This window comes from Notothenia rossii (assembly GCF_949606895.1).
Source record: "Notothenia rossii genome assembly, chromosome: 6".
Lineage (NCBI taxonomy): Eukaryota > Metazoa > Chordata > Actinopteri > Perciformes > Nototheniidae > Notothenia > Notothenia rossii.
The window spans coordinates 21,884,455-21,903,933 of record NC_136909.1 but is presented as its reverse complement, the minus strand read 5'-3'; the positions used below and the strand labels follow the sequence as shown (position 1 = coordinate 21,903,933).

The 19,479-nt window shown below is 41.6% G+C and overlaps 2 protein-coding genes across 3 annotated transcripts in view; one reads left to right on the top strand and one right to left on the bottom strand.

Annotated features, from left to right (window-relative positions):
• Positions 1-19,479, top strand: part of pde4d (phosphodiesterase 4D, cAMP-specific) — a 184,822-nt gene that overhangs the window by 54,293 nt on the left and 111,050 nt on the right. The gene's annotated exons all lie outside the window — the stretch shown is intronic.
• LOC307044335 (general transcription factor II-I repeat domain-containing protein 2-like) lies at positions 9,733-12,589 on the bottom strand. Its single transcript, XM_079689454.1, has 2 exons — positions 10,537-12,589; positions 9,733-10,418 (listed from the first exon to the last, which is right to left on the bottom strand). The coding sequence occupies exon 1, from the start codon at positions 12,364-12,366 to the stop codon at positions 10,555-10,557; it is 1,812 nt and encodes a 603-aa protein (XP_079545580.1). The 5' UTR covers positions 12,367-12,589; the 3' UTR covers positions 9,733-10,418; positions 10,537-10,554.

The window sequence follows — 19,479 nt, the reverse complement described above, 5'->3', positions numbered from 1 at the left end:
AAAGCACGTACCCGGAACTAAATGGGCCAATCCGTGGAGCCGTTACGTTACGTCCGCGGAGCCGTTACGTTAAGCCCCCGCTACGTCCGCGGAGCCGTTACGTTAAGCCCCCGCTGATTGGTCCAAATTGACCAATCCATACACACACTCAGTGCAGGCAGCCCTGCTGATCTCTCCTCCCTGGCTGCAGGCTGATAACAGACAGTTGGGATCGCGGCGAAATTCTCTCTGCAGACCCATTCTCACAGCGTTTATCAACCTATAAACCTTTTTCTTACTCAGTATCAAGCCACACTTATTGTTTTTACTTCGGCTGTGACTTTGTGTGTGTTCAGGTTGAGTTTGGCTGTGTTTGGCTGTGTAATGCTAAACAAGGAAATCACACCTCCACGGAGCTCAGCGCGATTCACAACGTACCGACCAATCAGACCACACTGGGCTCACAGGGAGGGGGGTGGGGGAGCTGCAGCGAGCCGTTTAGTGGAGAAAGTGAATACTGCTGAATACACATACTTTACAGAGATGCTGTATGCGAAACCAATGTGAGTTTGGAAAATTGCACAGTATTTTTCTATTTTAGTATACCTCAACCTCATGGAATTATGATCAGTGGAAATGGCCATGACACCTCTCCTTTAAGTAACATACTTTCGTCGCCGGCCGGCCGATACATGCTGCGCATTAAATGGGCCTGTCTGTCAATTAATCCCCGGGCCACTTTTTCCCCCCAGTCCGCCCCTGGACACAGCTACACAGTTACAATCACACTCCCTGTAATTGACATAATTAATAGATAGTTTAGCTTCTCACCATCATTTGCTGTGGCCCACTGATGTTAACGATCGTCACTGAAAGGCTGCCTTTCAAACGTAAACATTCAGCCACGTGACTCGCAAACTCTCGCGAGAGTTTTACACAAGATGGATCCTTTCTAGCCATAACCCTGCACCGGGCGCTGACATTGGCGCCCGGTGATCATCAGATTTGACGACGCTGATTGGCTGAAATTATGTTTCGGAGCCATAGCTTACAGATAGCAACAGTCAGCTGCTAGTGGCTGCTGCTGCACTGGTTGAGGGCTCCTCTCTTAGCGCCCAGACGAGAGAGGGTAATGATACACGGTCAAGGCCAGGCAGGAAACATGTGACTTATCAGTAACTTTAGACATCGTAACACCATTTTAAACGAGATTTTATTGTAGATTATACATTTTACTGATACCAATTATATAATATTTACCTTGTTCATTAAAAATTAAAATTAAAAAAATATATTAAAAAAAATATATATATTTTTTAATTTTAATTTTTTTAATTTTAATTTGTAACGTGGGAAGAGTTGGGGCGGCGCCCCTAGCGCCCCTATGGGCCGGCCGCCACTGGAAGTCCAAGAAAAGTTTGCTTAGCAGTTTGTTTTGTGCAAGGAAAGAGTTGAAGAAGGCGACCCAATTCAGGAAGCGCAGATGCCTTGCTAGTTGTGTCACACCTTTTTACTTGGCTATCTATGCACACAGCAAGGCAGGGCAAGGGAAGTGTGGTAGTCAGTATATTTTTTTCTAAATGCAAGAGGTGATATAAAAAACCCTGATGTGTCTGCAGTGCTTCTTGGAGCATCAAATGACTGTGCCCTACTTCCGTCCCCTCCCCCCGGTATGACCTACCTGTCTCTTTGCATCATTTATCCCAATATAACTCAAGGCTCAACATGTCAGATATTCTCCTTCCAAAAGTTGCAAAAGTACAAACGTTGGAAATGGAAACACAAAATGATAAACCTTGACCATTTGAGACAGAATTGCTTTGGTCAGTAATGTGCTGCAAAGAGTGTTATATATTCAGAAATCAGCAGTTCCTAGTCTTTTTTTGTAATGGTTATGGATGCTGACACTGAAGGCACAAATTACAAGTTCCTCTTCTTAAATCTACACTTCATGCAACGTACTGTGATCTACAGGTCTACCCTCAGAGTCTGCTTGACTTATCATCACCATGCTAGCCTGACCTGAAAATCTAAAACCATGCCACCCCCATACAGTGAGTGCACCATAAGAGAATGAAATCTCATCGGCATTTTAACCCATTTTTCTTCTCTTGTCCTGCTCCCTTTGTCAAACACACCCACTGCCAGGACTCAAACTAGCTACGAATGGGCCGAGGATATATGGAAGGAGATTAGTTGGATTTATGTCACATTGTTGAAAGATCCGGTACATTTACAATAAGAGTATACTTTTTCTAACAAATCAGCAAAATACATAGGCATTGGAGAACTTAATATCTAATACGCTGCTTCAGCACTCCGCTTACCAACTTTAGTACCTTAAACATATCTTTACAGTACACAAACTTGATATTGAGCGCCTGTGCCAAAATGAGTGAGGTATGCCCTCTAGCATATTTCCCTTGAGTCAGAATTTAATGAGACTGCAGGTCTGTCCATCATATTGAATTATTGTACTGTAAGTCTTCTTTTTGCCTACAACTTAAAAAAACCTGGTTTAAAACTTTAGGGCTTGGTACATAAATATTAAGATAATGATTTTCATCTCCAAAAGGCATGTTAACTGCTAATTCAAAATATAAGAAGTCTTTATAAAATAACCACCAAACCTATTTTGATATACTCCTTTGTGAATTCAATAATTGATACATAATACACAATATATTTCTCATCTCATGAGCAGCATAAAGCTGGTAAGTGCTCTTTCTCCTGCTGCTTTTTTTCCAGGTTTTGTCCTTGCCTGCGTAAGCTCAGTGTTCCTATCACAAGGGCATGACGCTGATCCTGTTTCTAAAGCATTTCATTCTTTTCTTTATAGTGAGTAACAATGTGTGTGACATTTAACCAAGCATACCCTGACCTTCTTTGAGTTTACTGGGCTAACTGAGATGTATAGGGAGCAGTGTTTCCGCCAGACCAGGGCTGAGAGGGCGTCCGCCCCGAGAGCGGGGGGTTGTGTGACGTCACGCCGTGTCACGTGACTTGAACATTTATTAGTGATGGGAATTCCGGATCATTTGGCTCGGCTCACTAAGAAGAGCCGGCTCTTTCGGCTCCTAAACGGCCCTTCATTTTACCACAGTTTACCATGGAGCCTCAGTTTCGCCGCTGCGAGGCTCCGGTGCTCGCAGTTCACGCGCCTGCTCCACTAGCACCCCCCTGTCAAGGCTCGCCGGCAGTACACTTTACATCACAGGAACACGCTTTGCTGGCGGCAAAAAGAATCCCACCAGACTACTTTGCCCCTCCAACAGAGGGATGTCCTTGTCCTTTTTCCTTTTCGTCATTTCAAGCGATAAAAACTCTCGATCTTCTCTCAAATTATTTATTTGTTGGATTCCCTCGGCTCGAGTTCAGGGCGTTCCGAGCGTAATAAGGGCATCAAATGACGGCAAGACGCCCCCCTGGCGGAAACACTGATAGAGAGTGATAAAATCACAAAGGGTATTTCAATTTATAACATGTTCTTCAGAGTGTGAATCTTTTCAGCTCACTCTTTACATACAACAACCCTAGCCTCTATATCTTTATAGTCTCTGTTGGCTTACAACAGAATATGTGCGTGTGTGTGTCGGGGGGGCGGGCGTTTTGAGATACAATGTACAACGCAGCTTGAGTAATTTTGTTACATAGGACATGATACCCTATATATGGTGGAGAAATTCACTTTTTGAGAATTTGTTTAATTATGTAGCTAGCTATGGTTGTCACTGATTGGTCACCATTGAGCCAGAAGATGCATATACTAGACTTATAACAATAGTATTTTGTTGTTGCGTAAATAAATAGTTAAATGTATTACAAACAAAATCCTAAATTCCTTGCTGAAGTGGACATTAAGATGCACAATGCAGGTTTCAGAAATGCATATACATTGTTGTATGCTTTATTGAGCTTTGATCGGACTTGGTTTAACGATTTATACGCACATTTGTTTCTCGTTATAATTGTTTTGTGGACATCTTCTGTTAGTGTAGACCACACTTGATGATATTTACCAACTTTGCTCTTGCTTTCTCTTCAAGAAACTTGCTTCTCTTTCTCGTCTGTACCTATTGCTCTCTGAGTGTTTCTAGTCTTTCCGAGAGGAGAGTTGTGTCTAACTTTCCCCCCAGTGTTCTTGTGTCTCTACTCCCTGGTGTCTCTGAGTTGTATCTGGTGATGTATAAAGCTGTATAGATGTGAAAGCACTCAGGATTTGCACCGAATACATGGTGGCTATAAACCACTATCCCTAGGGTGCCACATTACCAAGATGCATTGCAGCCGCATTGACATTTAAAATGCTGTTGCTGTACTGAAAGCAAATATGGGCCTGCCTGGATGTGAAGAGTTTACTTAGTTTGGCAAAACTCATGGTGTCATATATTTTAGGCCTCTCTATTTCCTTTTTTCAACTGATGGAACAAAAGATCAATGTCTGTTTAATTTCCCCCTGAATGGAATTGCATTAAGGTGTTTGAGCAGTGGCTCAGGCTGCGTTTTTGCAAATCAGAATCAGAATACCTTTATTCGTCCCACAGAGGGGACGTTTATTCCAAATCAAATCAGTTAATGCTAGCAGGATTTTCCCCCCTACTTTAGCTTAAAACTGTGATTCTAACAGCTTTTAACACACCTCTCATTGCCAAACCAGTGGCAAAGTGCAGTTTTTATCCTTTGCGAACCAAGACACAAAATTAAACCTTGAAAGCCTTCATGTATGTTAATTATTGCCTCTTTGATCTATAGTATTTAATCTATTAAACTTTTTGCCATTTTCCCCTGTTCTCTGATAATCTATGGACTGTAAAATTACTTATTTGTATTATTAATCATATAAAGATTTCACATGTTTTTTTCTGAATACTAATGTCAAACACTGATTCCTCTGATCAAAGCTGAAAAAAATCTTCTATCATTTGAAAGGATTTTAATGGTGAGTTGTTGGTTTAAGCCATCATGTAAATAGCTCAAACACGCCGTTGATTTTCTCTCAACTTATCTCAGTTATGGTCTGGAGTTATTTTGCTCATGTTAACATTCTACAGTGAGACCAACAAAAAAATAGATTTCCACACATAGAAACTTTTCATTGAAACAGACTTCAGTGTTTAATTCAGTAATATGCAAAGGATTCACATAATTTTAAAGCAGCAATACATTCTCCCATGCTCTGAGAGCTGAACCATTCTGGAAATGATGAAAATGTGGTCGGATATCAAAGTTGACACCAAGAAATGTGTTGCTTCATGCTGGTAAAGTGAAGCTGCCAGTGGGGGGGTTCAGGCAACAGTGAAACGTTCTCCTCTTGATAAGGGTCTGGGGTCTATAATTGAAAACAGCCTTGTCTGTGGTGTTGTTCCACAGAGGGGGAGTAGACACAGACCTGGCAATGGATTAATCTGCTGTTGGTGTATTCTTGCTTTTGCTCGATTTCTGAATTTCACATTTTATAATGCCACTTCGTAAATCATATTTGGCTTCATGGATAAAGAAAGGAACATGGATGTTTCTAATGACACGGTATGTAACCATTCAAGGCGGTGTGGTTTAGTAACAACATAGGGAGAGGCCTACAACATGTCTACTAATATGGGCCAGTGTTTCTGTGTTGGGTCTGTTCAATAATATGCCTTCTCTCATATGAAAACAGTGTTGAAGTTTTTTTAAAGTTTAGTACACTTGACAATTAGCTCATTCTTTACTCACCACTCAAGCCATTTGCCCAAGTATACTGCTTGGTCCCCTGCAGAGGACAGACTCGTCAGCAAGGGATGTCAGAAAAGCCACAAAAGTCTTTAAAACCATGAAAAACATTGAACTATTTTTCCAAATAGGATTCATTTAAATGGAGTCCCCTGACTAAATAGCTCAAGTTTAAACTCACACTGTCATTTAAAATTGGATGCAAGGACAGACTCTTGACATTTGAAATGTCACAAAAGCCTCATGGCACTTGATGCTAGTGGCTAGAGTACACTACAGCAGGGTGGGATTATTATCATTATGTTTTCATGTAATTAAATGTTTATGTCTTTAGTTGAGTGCCTCATCTAATAGATTTGCAAATAAAAGGAAGTTTAATGCTTTTGTAATCCATTACATTTGATCAGTGTGGTTTGTATGTCAGGAGTTGGCGTCAACTTCACCGTAGGACAAGTGAATTGTGAACGTTTTACCTGCCAATGTGTGACATTTTTCAGTTTCTAAGTGGTGTCTGTTGGGTCAATCATGTCAGATCCATCTGGCTTAAGTAGTCGAAGTGTTAGGTTGTTTGGTCTTCTGCAGATAAGCAGCTCTTTGGATCCTTCCAAAGCTGTATAACAAAAACCTATCTAATGAGACAAAATGACATATGGTCCTCAATCTCTTAAAGAGTTGTCCTTGCGACCTAAAACGCATGGACAACGATGGAAGTTGATACTGAGTTTTAATGAACAATGTAGCATAATTACTAACACGTCTTAATAACACATCTGACACAGCAAATTCTATCCTTTTTGTAGAGAATTAAATTGTGGAAAGTTCAACATTTAAAGAGCATTTGTGTAATGTGAGATTGATGCGTTGCAGTAATGCCACAACTGCCAACTGATTGAATTGTTGGCAGTGGAGGGGTTCAGGCAACAGTGAAACTTTAGCAAATCACATATCAGATATTTTCTCAGTGACATCAGCTGTGTGTCATCGCTTTGTTGCTGTTCTGCTGTGGATTCTTCTTATTGTTTTTGTTGCGAGTCTGATGGATACCTAGAGGCCTGCAGTAATAGATGATATCCCACTGGGGTGTAAATGTGTGATGTGTGTCATCAGAAGCAGTGTTGGAGCTAAAAGCTTGTTGTACTTTTCTAACAAACAGCAGTTTAATTGCGCCTCAATTGTTTCTTTTGCCATTATTACAAAGGAAATGAATACAAATCTGTTATTTTATTTCATACCTCTCAGTGAAAGACGTCAAACTTCCCCTGAAAAGTCGATAATTAATTTAAATGACAAGGTATTAAGCGAAAGAACACCTCTGTAGACAGTTAACCATCTTGAAACAAATCTTTTTTTCATTTATATACAATTACAGATGAGACAGACACTCTTTTTGGGGGGAAATCCCATGTCTGGATCACTGCCACACTTGGATCAGCTGTTCCTTAAGTGTTTATTTTGTGGTTTTTCAAGACATCCTGCTTAATCTGTTAAACCCAGAGCCTGTTTTTCAGGCCTCAGGCTCGAAAATGACATGCATTACATTACATTGCATTTAGCTGACGCTTTTATCCAAAGCGACTTACAATAAGTGCACATGCCCAGAACAAAGGACTATATCTTCACTTCTAAAAGGGGTAAATTAATAATCTTTTTTCTCAAAGCAATGATACATCTGTGAGTTGGATGTAGAAAGGTCAGAATCAATATAGATATTTTTACTTTAAAGTAAATTCAGATTGAACATAGTAAAACAAATGTAAACTATTGCTTCCGTCCAAAAAAACCCCATTACTTATAGTGAAAACCACCCTTGAATGACGGGATAGTAGCCAAAAACCTTTAGGAATCCAAACTATAACATATAATAAGTACCCTGTATCAAGATTGATGCAAAACAAGTGAAATCTGACCTTTTTAGAAAGGTTTAGAAAAAGAAACCCACCTCTGGGTGCATTTGGGTGTATTTGCCGTTTCTCTGGAACCCATTGGTCGATTTGGGTGATGGACACCTCTTTTTAACCGTTAGAGCCAATAGAATCGAGGGAAAGTTCCTAAATCCATCTAAACCAGGGGTGTCAAACTCAATTTTATCGCTGGCCACATCAGCATTATGGTTTGACTCAAAGGGCCAGTTGTAACTTTAAGACCATATAAAAATATACATATATAAATATATAATATATACAAAATAATGTAGTATATTACATTATTGCCTCTGCATTGGATTATTATCGGATAGGGTAATAACTTCATAATTAACTACATCTGAAAGCAGAAGTCTTGGGCAAATAATTGCAAGTCTCTTCAGTGCGCATGTCACAAAACGAGATGCATTGTGGGACATGTAGTTTATCGGCAACGTATATGTAATGTAACCGTATAATAAACGTATTATATTCTTTGCAAGCTCTTGCGGGCCACAGACAATTAGGTGGGCCGAATTTGGCCCGCGGGTCTTGAGTTTGACACCCCTGATCTAAACATTACCATTGAGGAGTTAGAATGATGCGCACGCAGTTTGCCCAAAACCAGAAACTCCGTTACACTCTATATGAAAAATAAGTTTATTGCCATAAATATGATGATGGATTATCAGTAATCATTTCAAAGTGACACAGACATTGGATTAACCTTCAGCAGCGTTTATATACGCGTTTTAATGCCATTGAACACAACTTTTGATCAGAAAACAGCTAAGACATATTTGCCGTTTTGGCCCAGTAAAGTGAAGTTGTGTGTTGTCTTTCCTGGCTTTCACTGCCTTGAGTTTTGGTTGCACAGTGATGATACTTATACCAATGGAATCTGTGAAATCTCAGCTTTCATATACTATCTGGTTTGTGCATATAGCATGAAGTATAAAATATCGCTACGGTGAGTTATGTGCTAAATGCGTATTTCGCTTAGGGCTGATTAGACTTGTGTTTTGTTTAGGTAAAAATGGTTTGTATCAACAGTTAGCTGAGTTTCTTCCCGTTAAGTGGGTATGACACAATAAAAGGTTGTTAAATGTTAAGAAGCTCTGAGACACAGTTTCGTGAATATTGTTGTTGTTCGTGGGGTAAGATGAAGAGAGGGTTGCCGATGCACATGGGGAGCGAATGGCTTTGTAGAGGTTCTCCTACCTGAGAGATGAAAATGTGCATTCCATGTCTTCACAAAGGGGATATTCCCTAGAGAGGAAATGCGATATATTGAGGTTAGCTGTGGTCACATCATAGAGGTCATGCAGCTCTTTGCTTACGGGTGATGTGTATCAAAGCTGTGTGACATGTAATAGTGATTTTCCTGCCAACACAGATCAATTCTGGCTAATGAATGTGTAGCCATAGTTAATGGGTTGCTATAAATAAATTGATGGCTCGTTGCTAAATAAAAAAAAAAGAATACAACATAAAAAAAACGATAAAAATATGAAAATAAATAAAAAAAGACGGTGACAAAAACGTGTTACACGTGTAGCATAGATTGGTATTTTACTTCATCAAATGTTTTTGATTTTGACAAAAGTGTTTATGATACAGACAGAGAGTGAATACATATTCTCTAGGGCGCTCATTAATATCCACACTCTGGGGAGCCAATGTACACACAGAGCCTAGTGTAGTGTGCGTTTGTGTGGATTGTGGCTTTGTCCTCTTGGAAGCAGAAGGTGGGCTATCCAGAGCAAGTCAGACAAATCAGCCATATAACCAATTCCCCAGACGAGAAGAACGCAAAAACAACAGCCAGCCAGCCAACCAGTCAGGTGACTCAACATCTGCCATCACAGAGGCATTCAGTCAGCCAGTGTTCCTCCACACACTTTCAGTGGATAATGGAATACACATTCTCTCTGTCTGCCTTGGGTCAGATACATTAAACATCTCACATGAGCTCAGCAGCCCCCGTCCATGTCCATGCATGCTAAAACACCTTTTCCTTTGTCTCCCGGCGCTGCACATATACAGTAATGTAGGAGAAACAGCTTTCCATGACCAAGAATCCAGCGAAGAGACTGAACAGATCTATTTAAGACTGGTTTGAATCACATACACCAGGGGTCCCCAAACTTTTTCCAGTGAGGGCCACATAACTTTTCCCTTCTCTGATGGGGGGCCGGGTCAGTTTGTAACAGAAAAAGTGTGACGATCGCAGTGGTGCCTAAATGTAAGAATTTATTGTTTTCCAAAAAGCCACACATAAGCAAATATGAATAACCCTTTCTGAGATCAAATAAACCCCTCTGTGTTCTTCACAGAAAAATTTAACTCAGGAAATATATAATAACACTATTTATGAAATCAATAAAAATCAAATAACCCTCTCTGGGTTCTTCACAGAAAAAAAGTCAGGAAATATGTAATAACAGTATTATGAAATCAATAATACCCAAATAACCCTCTCTGGGTTCTTCACAGAAAAAGAGTCAGGAAATATGTAATAACAGTATTATGAATACCCAAATAACCCTCTCTGGGTTCTTCACAGAAAAAAAGTCAGGAAATATGTAATAACAGTATTATGAATACCCAAATAACCCTCTCTGGGTTCTTCACAGAAACAATGCTTCTATTGTGCTGTGCACAATCTTGGTAAAAGTTCAGCTTCAGTTGTCACAGCAAAATCTCTTAAATGACTCATATGAGCAGTCTCTCAAAGTTCTTGTGTTCTTTCCTTATAGTCCAGTTGTGTAAGTTCCAGTATTATAGCCTAGTAGACACCAGTGTTTGCTCTCTCTCATCAACTTCCCCCTGAAAAACACAAAGCAAGCAGGCTGAGAAACCAAACTAAGTGATACAGCACCTACACAGCACAATACATTTCAATACAAGTATGGTTGTGGAGATGGATTTTTTATAGTGAGCTTACCTATGTACTGTATGTTCATCAGTGTGAACTGTGGGCCTGCATCTGGCTGGTGAGAAGTTCAATGTCAGGTTCCATTCTAGTCACAGCCAGTCTCAAACACTGATGCAGATGTTCATCTGTCAATCTTGATCTCCTCTGAGTTTTCAGGTGTTTCATGCGTGAAAAGGTTTGCTCGCAGATATACGTGCTGCCAAAAACTGTGGACATCTTCATTGCGTGTTTTTTTATGTTAGGGTACGTGTCTTGAGGGAGGGCGGCATAGAAGTCAATGAGACTGGTGGGCTTGAATGAGTCTTTCAGAACATCACAGCTCTGTAACTCGGCCAGCTCAAACTGATAAGAAGGCTGGGCTTCATCGATGTCGGCAACAAAGGGGTTCTGGAAAAGACGGATTTCTTTTGCATGAACATGTAGTTCACGGAATCGCACACCGAACTCCGCCTTCAGCATTTCTAGTGCTTCCACACACTTTTCAGCTGGGAACGGGACCGCTGGTTTCTCTGCAGAAAGCTTTTGGGTAGCAGGGAGATGGGTGAAGTTGTGCTTTTTCACTTGCTCCAAAAGCAGCGCTTGTTTCACCTCAAATGCTTTTATGTGGGAATACATGTCGCAAATGAGTTTCCCCTGGCCTTGTAGCTGCAAGTTAAGGCCGTTCAGCAGTTCTGTCACGTCTGTAAAAAATGCGAGGTGCCATTTCCATTCTGGGTCGATCAGCTCTGGGACCGTTTTGCCTTTTGAATGAAGAAATGCGTTAATTTCAGGTAGCAGCTCGTAAAAACGCCTCAAAACTCTGCCGCGGCTCAGCCATCGGATCTCTGTGTAGTATAATACATCTCCGTGCACAGACTCCAGGTCAGACAGGAATTGTTGGAACTGCCTGTGTTTAAGTCCATTTGCTCTGATGAAGTTTATGCATGATACCACCACCTTCATGACAGAATCCCACTTCAACACTTTGCAGCACAGTGCTTGCTGGTGAATTAGGCAGTGCACTTGTAGCGGGGCGGTGAGACCCCGCTCTTCCATCTCCCGGTTCATGCGTCCTATCAGACCCCGAGTCGCGCCCACCATACTCGGAGCCCCGTCAGTCGTGATGCTGGCAAGCTTTGCCCAGTCCAGATCCAACTCTTCGATGGTTTGACATACTTTGCCGAAAATATCCTCCCCCGTCGTAGTGCCTTTCAGACTTTGGAGGGCTGCCAGCTCCTCGCACATGTCAAAATGTGCGCTAACTCCACGAATAAAAATAAGAAGCTGCGCTGTGTCTTGCACGTCCGTGCTCTCATCAAGTGCTAATGAAAAAAAGTCAAATTCTTTTGTCTTCTGCTGCAGCTGGGCATATACATTACCCCCAATTTCTTCAACGCGTCTGGTGATTGTACTCGAAGACAGACTCACGGCATTAAAAACATCTTTCTTCTCGGGACACACCTCCTCCACGACAATATTCAGACATTTCTTGACAAACTCTCCCTCAGTGAAAGGTTTACCGCAGCTTGCTATCAGTTGAGCAACACGGAGGCTGGCACGAACAGATGAATGGTTCAGCTGAGTTTGGCGTACAAATGTAGTCTGCTGAGCTAACAGTCCACTTTTTAGCTTTGCTAGTTTGTCTGCTCGCATTTGGCCTCGCAAGCTATCATACTTGTCTTTGTGATGGGATTCATAATGTCGGCGCAGATTGTATTCTTTGAATACCGCCACGGCCTCTTGACAGATGAGACAAACAGCCTTTTCTTTGCATTGAACAAAAAAATAATCGTGTGTCCACTGCAGGTTAAATACCCTGCATTCTGAATCAATTTTTCTCTTACCTAACCTTTTTGCCATTATTCCGTTCTGGGGGGGGGGGTAGGTTCACGTTTTATGATTAGGGCAAAGACAGTGAGGTCGTTAGCAACATTTTTTTAGCGTCATAATTCAATTCAAATGAGCTTTATTGACATGAGGAAACATTTCAGGGATTCAGTCGGGGAGGCTCACTTCACCCAGTTCTATGCGTGCATTGGTCTCGATCGCGTGGCCCGACTGAAAAAATAATAATGCGGGGGGGGGGGGGAGGGGGGGAGGTAATGCGTCTCTGATATTGGAAATTGTTCAAGGGGCCGGGTCAAATGTGGAGGCGGGCCGTATCCGGCCCGCGGGCCGTAGTTTGGGGACCACTGACATACACTTTGGCACATTTTTTAATGAAAACAATAAGCTGTAAACGCCTCGTCTTTTCTCAACCGATATTGTTGATTTGCTTTTGAGCAAGGCACTTAACAGCCAGATGTATCTAGGCAGGCTGCTCAGTGGAAGAAGAAGGCTTAGGCTGTTCAGGTTTATCCAGTGTGACGCAAATCCCACTAATAGTTATTGCATAAGCACTTGTTGAACTATAGAAATTGGCTGGTGCTTATATGTGATCTGAAACTCTGCAGCATGCATTTGTACTTTAACTTGATCCATGTCAATTTGATTAGTTTAATACAATCAACCAGGGCTAAAAGGAATACAGTCAGGAACTACATAGATATAAGTGTGGGAGATATCCGCTAACCCAGACTTCAAATCATATGAATTAGTTATGACCCTGCCAAAATGTGGATCAACTGTACATGGATGTGCTAATAGGGAGAGGCCCATTGAGAGATGCGGTTGTTGTTTGAAGTGGATGGAGACAGCTAAATGCCTGATAGCTTTACACCAGCAGAAATGAAATTGGAGCACATCTGAGGGAAAGAGCAGGGTTTATTTGAGCTGGCGGGTTGCGAGTATCTCTACGCAACTTGAGTGTGAGCACTCGACTTCTCCTGCCTGTGAAGATGCAATCTCTGACATTCTTCCTCGTCTTGTTAAATATCATAATGTTCTTACAAAAACCTCACTCTCACTAATTCATCTTTAATGTTGTGAGTAACTTTGAATATAGTCAGAAAGATACTCTATGTAGAATTTTCCATTTCACTTGATTAATTCAAAACACGGCGAGCAAAGCACTTGACATTTTTCTTTGAAGGTTCTGTATCTCTGGGTGACCACTCAAAGCTCTCTAGAGAAGGGCTAGAGAGCATTTTCTACTAAGTAGTGCAATATGGCCTCTCAGAGGTCAAGCAATCCTTGTATTAGTGTGACTGGGAGAAGACTTTGAGAGGGTCCTTAATATGACTTCATGCCTCAGATCAACAGGAGCTAAATGCATGGTATGCTGCAGCTTGGTCGTTTAAAATAAGATTATTTTGCCGTTTGACTTGATACTGGATAACATAATAGCAATGTTTGAGACCATAAAGGAATAGTTTGACATTTGAGGAAACACGTCTGTCTGGTAAATATAAAGTTTAGAATTAAGAGTGAAAGCAGGGGAAAGAGCTAAGACAACGTCCGAATGTCAGCCTTATATCCACACTGCTCTCTGAATCTGTGTACACAGGCTGGTGCTTACAACTTAAAACGTTGCAGCCCACGTACATCCCAACCACATGTGACCTACCGTTGGGATAAACATAACTCCTCTTACTAATATTTTTTATTATACTTGCAGCATGTATTTGTCATCAAGACAATTATTTTCAGTGTGCTGTGTCTTTAAGTGCGTACATTCAGAAGCCAGTTCATTTCTTTTACATGTCTCTTTCCAGCTGTGTCCAAATCATAGTAATGCTAGCACTAGCCCAGCTCAAAAGCATGAGGACAAAAGCCCAGCAGGTTTGTTCAGTAATTACCTGGTGCTTGTGGATGGATTGTGCACATATGAGAAAAAGACGTCACATGCACACACAGACGCACTGAGCAGATTTCCTCCTGGGGTGCAAATAGGGAGTAAAAAGGGATAACAGGAGAGAGGACAAAGAGCCCCACCTCCCCTCTTCACTCCTCCTCCTCCACCTCCACCACCACCAACACCATCCGGCTTAGACAGGGGTCACACCCACCATGTCCAGTGGGGCCACAGAAACGACAGCGCGTGTTGAGAAGTAGACAAGGATACAAGAGAGGGTAGAGAAACAGTGGGGGGGGGGGAGTGGATGATTCTGTACTGTTAGGCTCTGAGGAGTCGAGGGCTGGAGCACATGTGCTGCTTTGAAAAGCTAAGAGCAGTACCAATGATAAAAAGCAATCAATGCAGTGGGTGCATGTGGTCAGAATTAGATTAAATTCTCTGTCTTCTCCAATATGTTATCATCTATGGAATATATTATACAGTATGCAGGAAGAGTCATCAATGCTCAACCCTGCAGTAGATGAACACTTTCTCACATTTCTGCCTCAGGAGAAATATGATGATTTAAAGTGGAGGTGAGAAAACCTGCCTTTTTCTATTCAGCTGATTCATTAATTTGACGGATTATCTGCTCATGAAACTAAGAATAACGATACTGCTGTGTGACACCCCACACTTAATTGTGGGGCTTTCCGAATTTACATAGATTGGAAGGCAAATCAGGTTCCTGAGATCATTACCGTGTTTTTTCTGCCATAACGTATTGCAGCTGAAGATAGACAGAAAAGAAGAAGAGAGGGGGGTGACATGCTGCAAATATTCTGCTGTACGGTCGCGCCTCTGCTGGTATGGTTTTTCATTATCCTCAACACATACACAAACAAAGATACTCTCCTGCTAGAGCATGTAGTTGAAGGACTGCATTCATATTAGCGAGCACAGGTAGTTTCTATGGGAGTACAAAATCAAATGTTCTTCAAAGTATTATTAAAACTGAATTGTTGCATTTTTTCTATTATAACAAATGATGCTCACAACCAAGCACTTTTAACAGAAACTTACATTTTTTTTACTATACAGAAAATTACAGACAATTTCTGCATGACACATTAATGAGCTGAAAACACTTTATGCCTCTGTCCTGTCTCATCGCATGTCACATGCATCTCCACTAGTCCTGAAGGGCATTGTTAACACTGAATAAAATTATCACTCAAATTGCAAAAAAGGATCTTCCACTATTCGTTTAATGAGTAAATGTAAATATCACTTTTTCCAAGTCTAGTTGTCTCGTACAAATATTACATTGTCATATAATCGCACAAAAAGCAAAAGTATAAACATTTAACCTGTTAAGCCTCACGACACTGTGTCTCAGGGGATCTTAATATTTAAGAACCTATTAATGTGTTACACCAGATTAACGGGAATAACATGGTCAGCGGTGGAACAGGGTCTCAACCAGGACATGGGCATCTTGGCTGCCTACATGCGCATGTGGCGTCTGCAGCTCAGTACTGGGAAGACTGTGTCGGCCGCATACCACCTGTGCAACAGAGAGGCAAAAAGGGAACTATCGGTGTCCATTGACAACAAACGTTTGGAGCACCAACTAGCCCCCAAGTACCTCGGTGTTCGGCTGGACAGGACATTGTCCTATAAACAACACCTGGAAGAAGTGAGAGCCAAAGTGACAGCAAGGGTCTCGCTTATCCGCCGCCTCGCTGGTACAACCTGGGGTGCCTCCGCCAGGACGCTACGAATATCCACACAAGCCCTGGTGTTCTCTGCTGCCGAATATTGTGCCCCAGTCTGGTGTAGAAGCCCACATGTGAAGAAGATTGATCCTGTCATTAACAACGCCCTTCGGATCATAACTGGTTGCCTGAAGCCCACCCCCGTGTCCTACCTGCCAGTCCTAGCGGGAATTGCCCCGGCCGGCCTCCGACAAGAGGCCGCTACCCTTGCACTTGCAAGGAAAGCCCAAGAACATGACTGGCATATCCTGCATGAAACCACAACTAAGGCAGCGACCCCAAGCAGACTCAAGTCCCGTCACCCCTACAACAGGAGAGCACAAGAGATGCTTGGTTCCATCCCTGAGGACCTGTCTACAAGGGCATGGTTAGCAACTTCCTGGAAGCAGGAATGGGAGTCGGCTGAGCTCACACGTCTGCACCATCACATCCAAGACCCGGAAGATGGAGTCGAAGGAGAACATCTACCACGCCGGCACTGGACCCTACTGAACCGCCTCCGTACTAGGGTTGGTCGTTTCAAATCATCAATGAAGGAGTGGGGCCTGGCAGACAGCGCAGTATGCGAGTGTGGCGAGCCTGAGCAGACTGCCGACCACATAATCACCACCTGTCCTCTGTACAGACCTCCTTCAGAGGCTGGCCTCTTCCAAGTGGGACCAGAGACGAGAGCGTGGCTTTGTGACACTGAGCTGGACATATGACGACGATACACGAAAGAAGAAGAACGGGAATAATGTCAGCTAACTGGCGATACAAACCATTTTTACCAAAACAAAACACAAGTCTCATAAAAGCATCTAAATGACCCCTGAGCGAAAAATGCTAACGCACTTTGGCACAGAACTCAAGATAAAAGATACCCTTATTACTTATCTTAGCTGCACATACAAGATATCCGATTAAAGCTGAGGTTCCACAGATTATTTAGGTATATATATCATCACTGAGTGATCCGAATTTGCGACAGGGGAAGCAACCTCAGACATCACAACACGTACCTTTACAGAGCTTTTACGGGAGATCTTTTCACCGTAGCTGTCAATCTGATCAAAATACTTGTTCAATGGCATTAAAACAAGAAAAAACGCGGCTGAATCAGTTAATCCATAGGTTGATAATGTTTCTGTGGAATAATTTTTTATTTATAATCCATAATTCAATTTTTATGTAAAACTCGGAGAGTAAAAGTTAGCTGCTAATGGTAGCCACACGAGTTATCGCAGCTTCCGGTTTTGGCTATTCGTCAGTCTCACACATACACATTACCAAATAAGGAGTATGTGGGAGTTCCCCTCGATTCCATTGGCTTTGACGGTTAGTAAGAGATGTCAATCAGCAAAATCGAGCAAGGGGGGCCAGAGATATGGAAAATCCACCCAAATGACCCCAGAAGTGTTTTTTTTGTTGCTAAATCTCTCTATAAAGGTCAAATTTAACTTGTTTTGCGGTACTTATTAGATGTTATAGTTTCGATTCCTAAAGCTAGGGATGCTCCGATTCGATCGGTCACCGATCGAGATCGGCCGATACTCACTCTCTACCGATTGATCGGTGCTCTCTAAACATGCCGATCGCGAGAGCCGATTGCATGACGTAAAATACATGACACTTTTCTCTGTGCGCGGCAAAACAAACTCGTCAAACTCGGCTTCACCGGTCTGGCATTATTTTAAGGTGTCCGAAAAAGACAGTAAAATAGCGGTATGCAACGTGTGTGAAGCAGAAATACTGCAGCTCCGCCCGCCGGAACGGTAGGCGGAGCGAAACACACAAGAGTTAGACCTAACACACTTAGCTATTTTATCTACCTCTGGAACAAGCTAAACTAGTTATAAATATATTTATTCTTCACTGTCGGGTCACTCATTACTGGATCAGTGAGCTGCATGAGATACTGACAGGCTGTCAGGAGAGGGAGAGAGGGGGAGAGAGAGGGGGAGAGAGGAAAAGAGAGCACTTCCGCTAATTTCTCCTGTGTTATTATCTATAAGTTAATGTAAACTTGAATAATGTAAATCATTTGAATGTAATAATTGAGTTGATTGTTGTTTGTGGAAGCTCCAGTGAATGAGCCCCATTAACTGAGTTTTAAACATCACTTTAAATGTAAGATTTAAAGTGATGTTTAAATCTTCCATTTAGGCCCCGCCCACTCAATCGGATCGGCGATCGGATCGGCCGATACTGATTCCGGCGATCGGCCCCGAAATTGGCGATCGGAGCATCCCTACCTAAAGCTTTTAGTCTACCATCCCATCATTCAAGGGTGGTTTTCACTACAAGTAATTTTTCTTTTTTTGGACGGACACAATAATTTACATTTTTTTACTGTGTTCAATCTGAATTTACTTTAAAATAAAAACATCTGTATTGATTCTGACACCTCTACATCCAACTCACAGGTTTATCATTACTTTGAGAAAAAGATTATTAATTTAACCCTTTTAGAAGGGAAGATATGGTCATTTTTTCTGGGAATGTCATTTTCGAGCCTGAGACCTGAAAAACAGGCTCGGGGCTTAACAGGTTTTAATCATCAATTTGTTTATATTTTTTATATATGTTTTTCAGGATGAGAGCTACTTTAAAAAAATAAAACAAGTCGTGAGCTACTTCTACTCCTCTTTTTTTTGTTTTTTGCAGTGTATATATTTAGCACATTTTAACATTATTATATGCTTACCTTTAACCTTTGTGTGCTGTTTGGGTCTGTGGGACCCGTTCTCAGTGTTTACTAAAAAATGTATGCAATTTAATTATTTTAACCTGCTTTATTTGGGGGTGGACCTAACCTCCTTTAGGGGGGTCGGGGGCATGCACCCCCGGGAAGATTTGTTTTTAAATGTTGAAGTTAAATGCATCAATCTGGGGCACTTTGAGCAAAATGAATGTATGGATACAGCTCTCAATACTCTGATGAAAGGGAGCTGTATACTTTTCAATAATCCAAACATCTTTAGAATATGATCACAACCAATAACAAATCATTTAAATGTGTTTATTCTTATCTTATGTTACCTAGTTAGTATTCTTTCTTTGTCTTTATGCATACTTTACTAATCACTTCCCTTTTAAACTGTATTTGTTTTTACTCTCCTACATCAAGCAAGAAAGTGATTGGTCGATATTCATTGTGGGGGGTGGGGGGAGGAGGGGTGTTAGATAGATATAGAGTTGTGGTAAGTAGATAGAGTTGGCTATGATTGATGTTTTGTTTATGCATAGGGTAGATTCTTTTAATTACATTTCCTTTTTTCGTGTGTGTATTTTTTAGATTTTGGATTTGCTTGGCGAGCTACTTATTGAGGGCTTGCGAGCTACCGGTAGCTCGCGATCGACGTGTTGGAGATCCCTGCCCTAGGGTTTAATGTAATATGTGTAAAGGCCACATTTTGAGATGTGTATTTAAATACTTCCAGAATACCTAAGATATCACAGACATCACTCTCCTCAATTCATATTAGTATGCTTCAAAAT

Coding starts and splice junctions, on each gene's coding strand:
- LOC307044335 (XM_079689454.1), bottom strand. CDS start 12,366: ATGGCAAAAAGGTTAGGTAAGAGAAAAATTGATTCAGAATGCAGGGTA.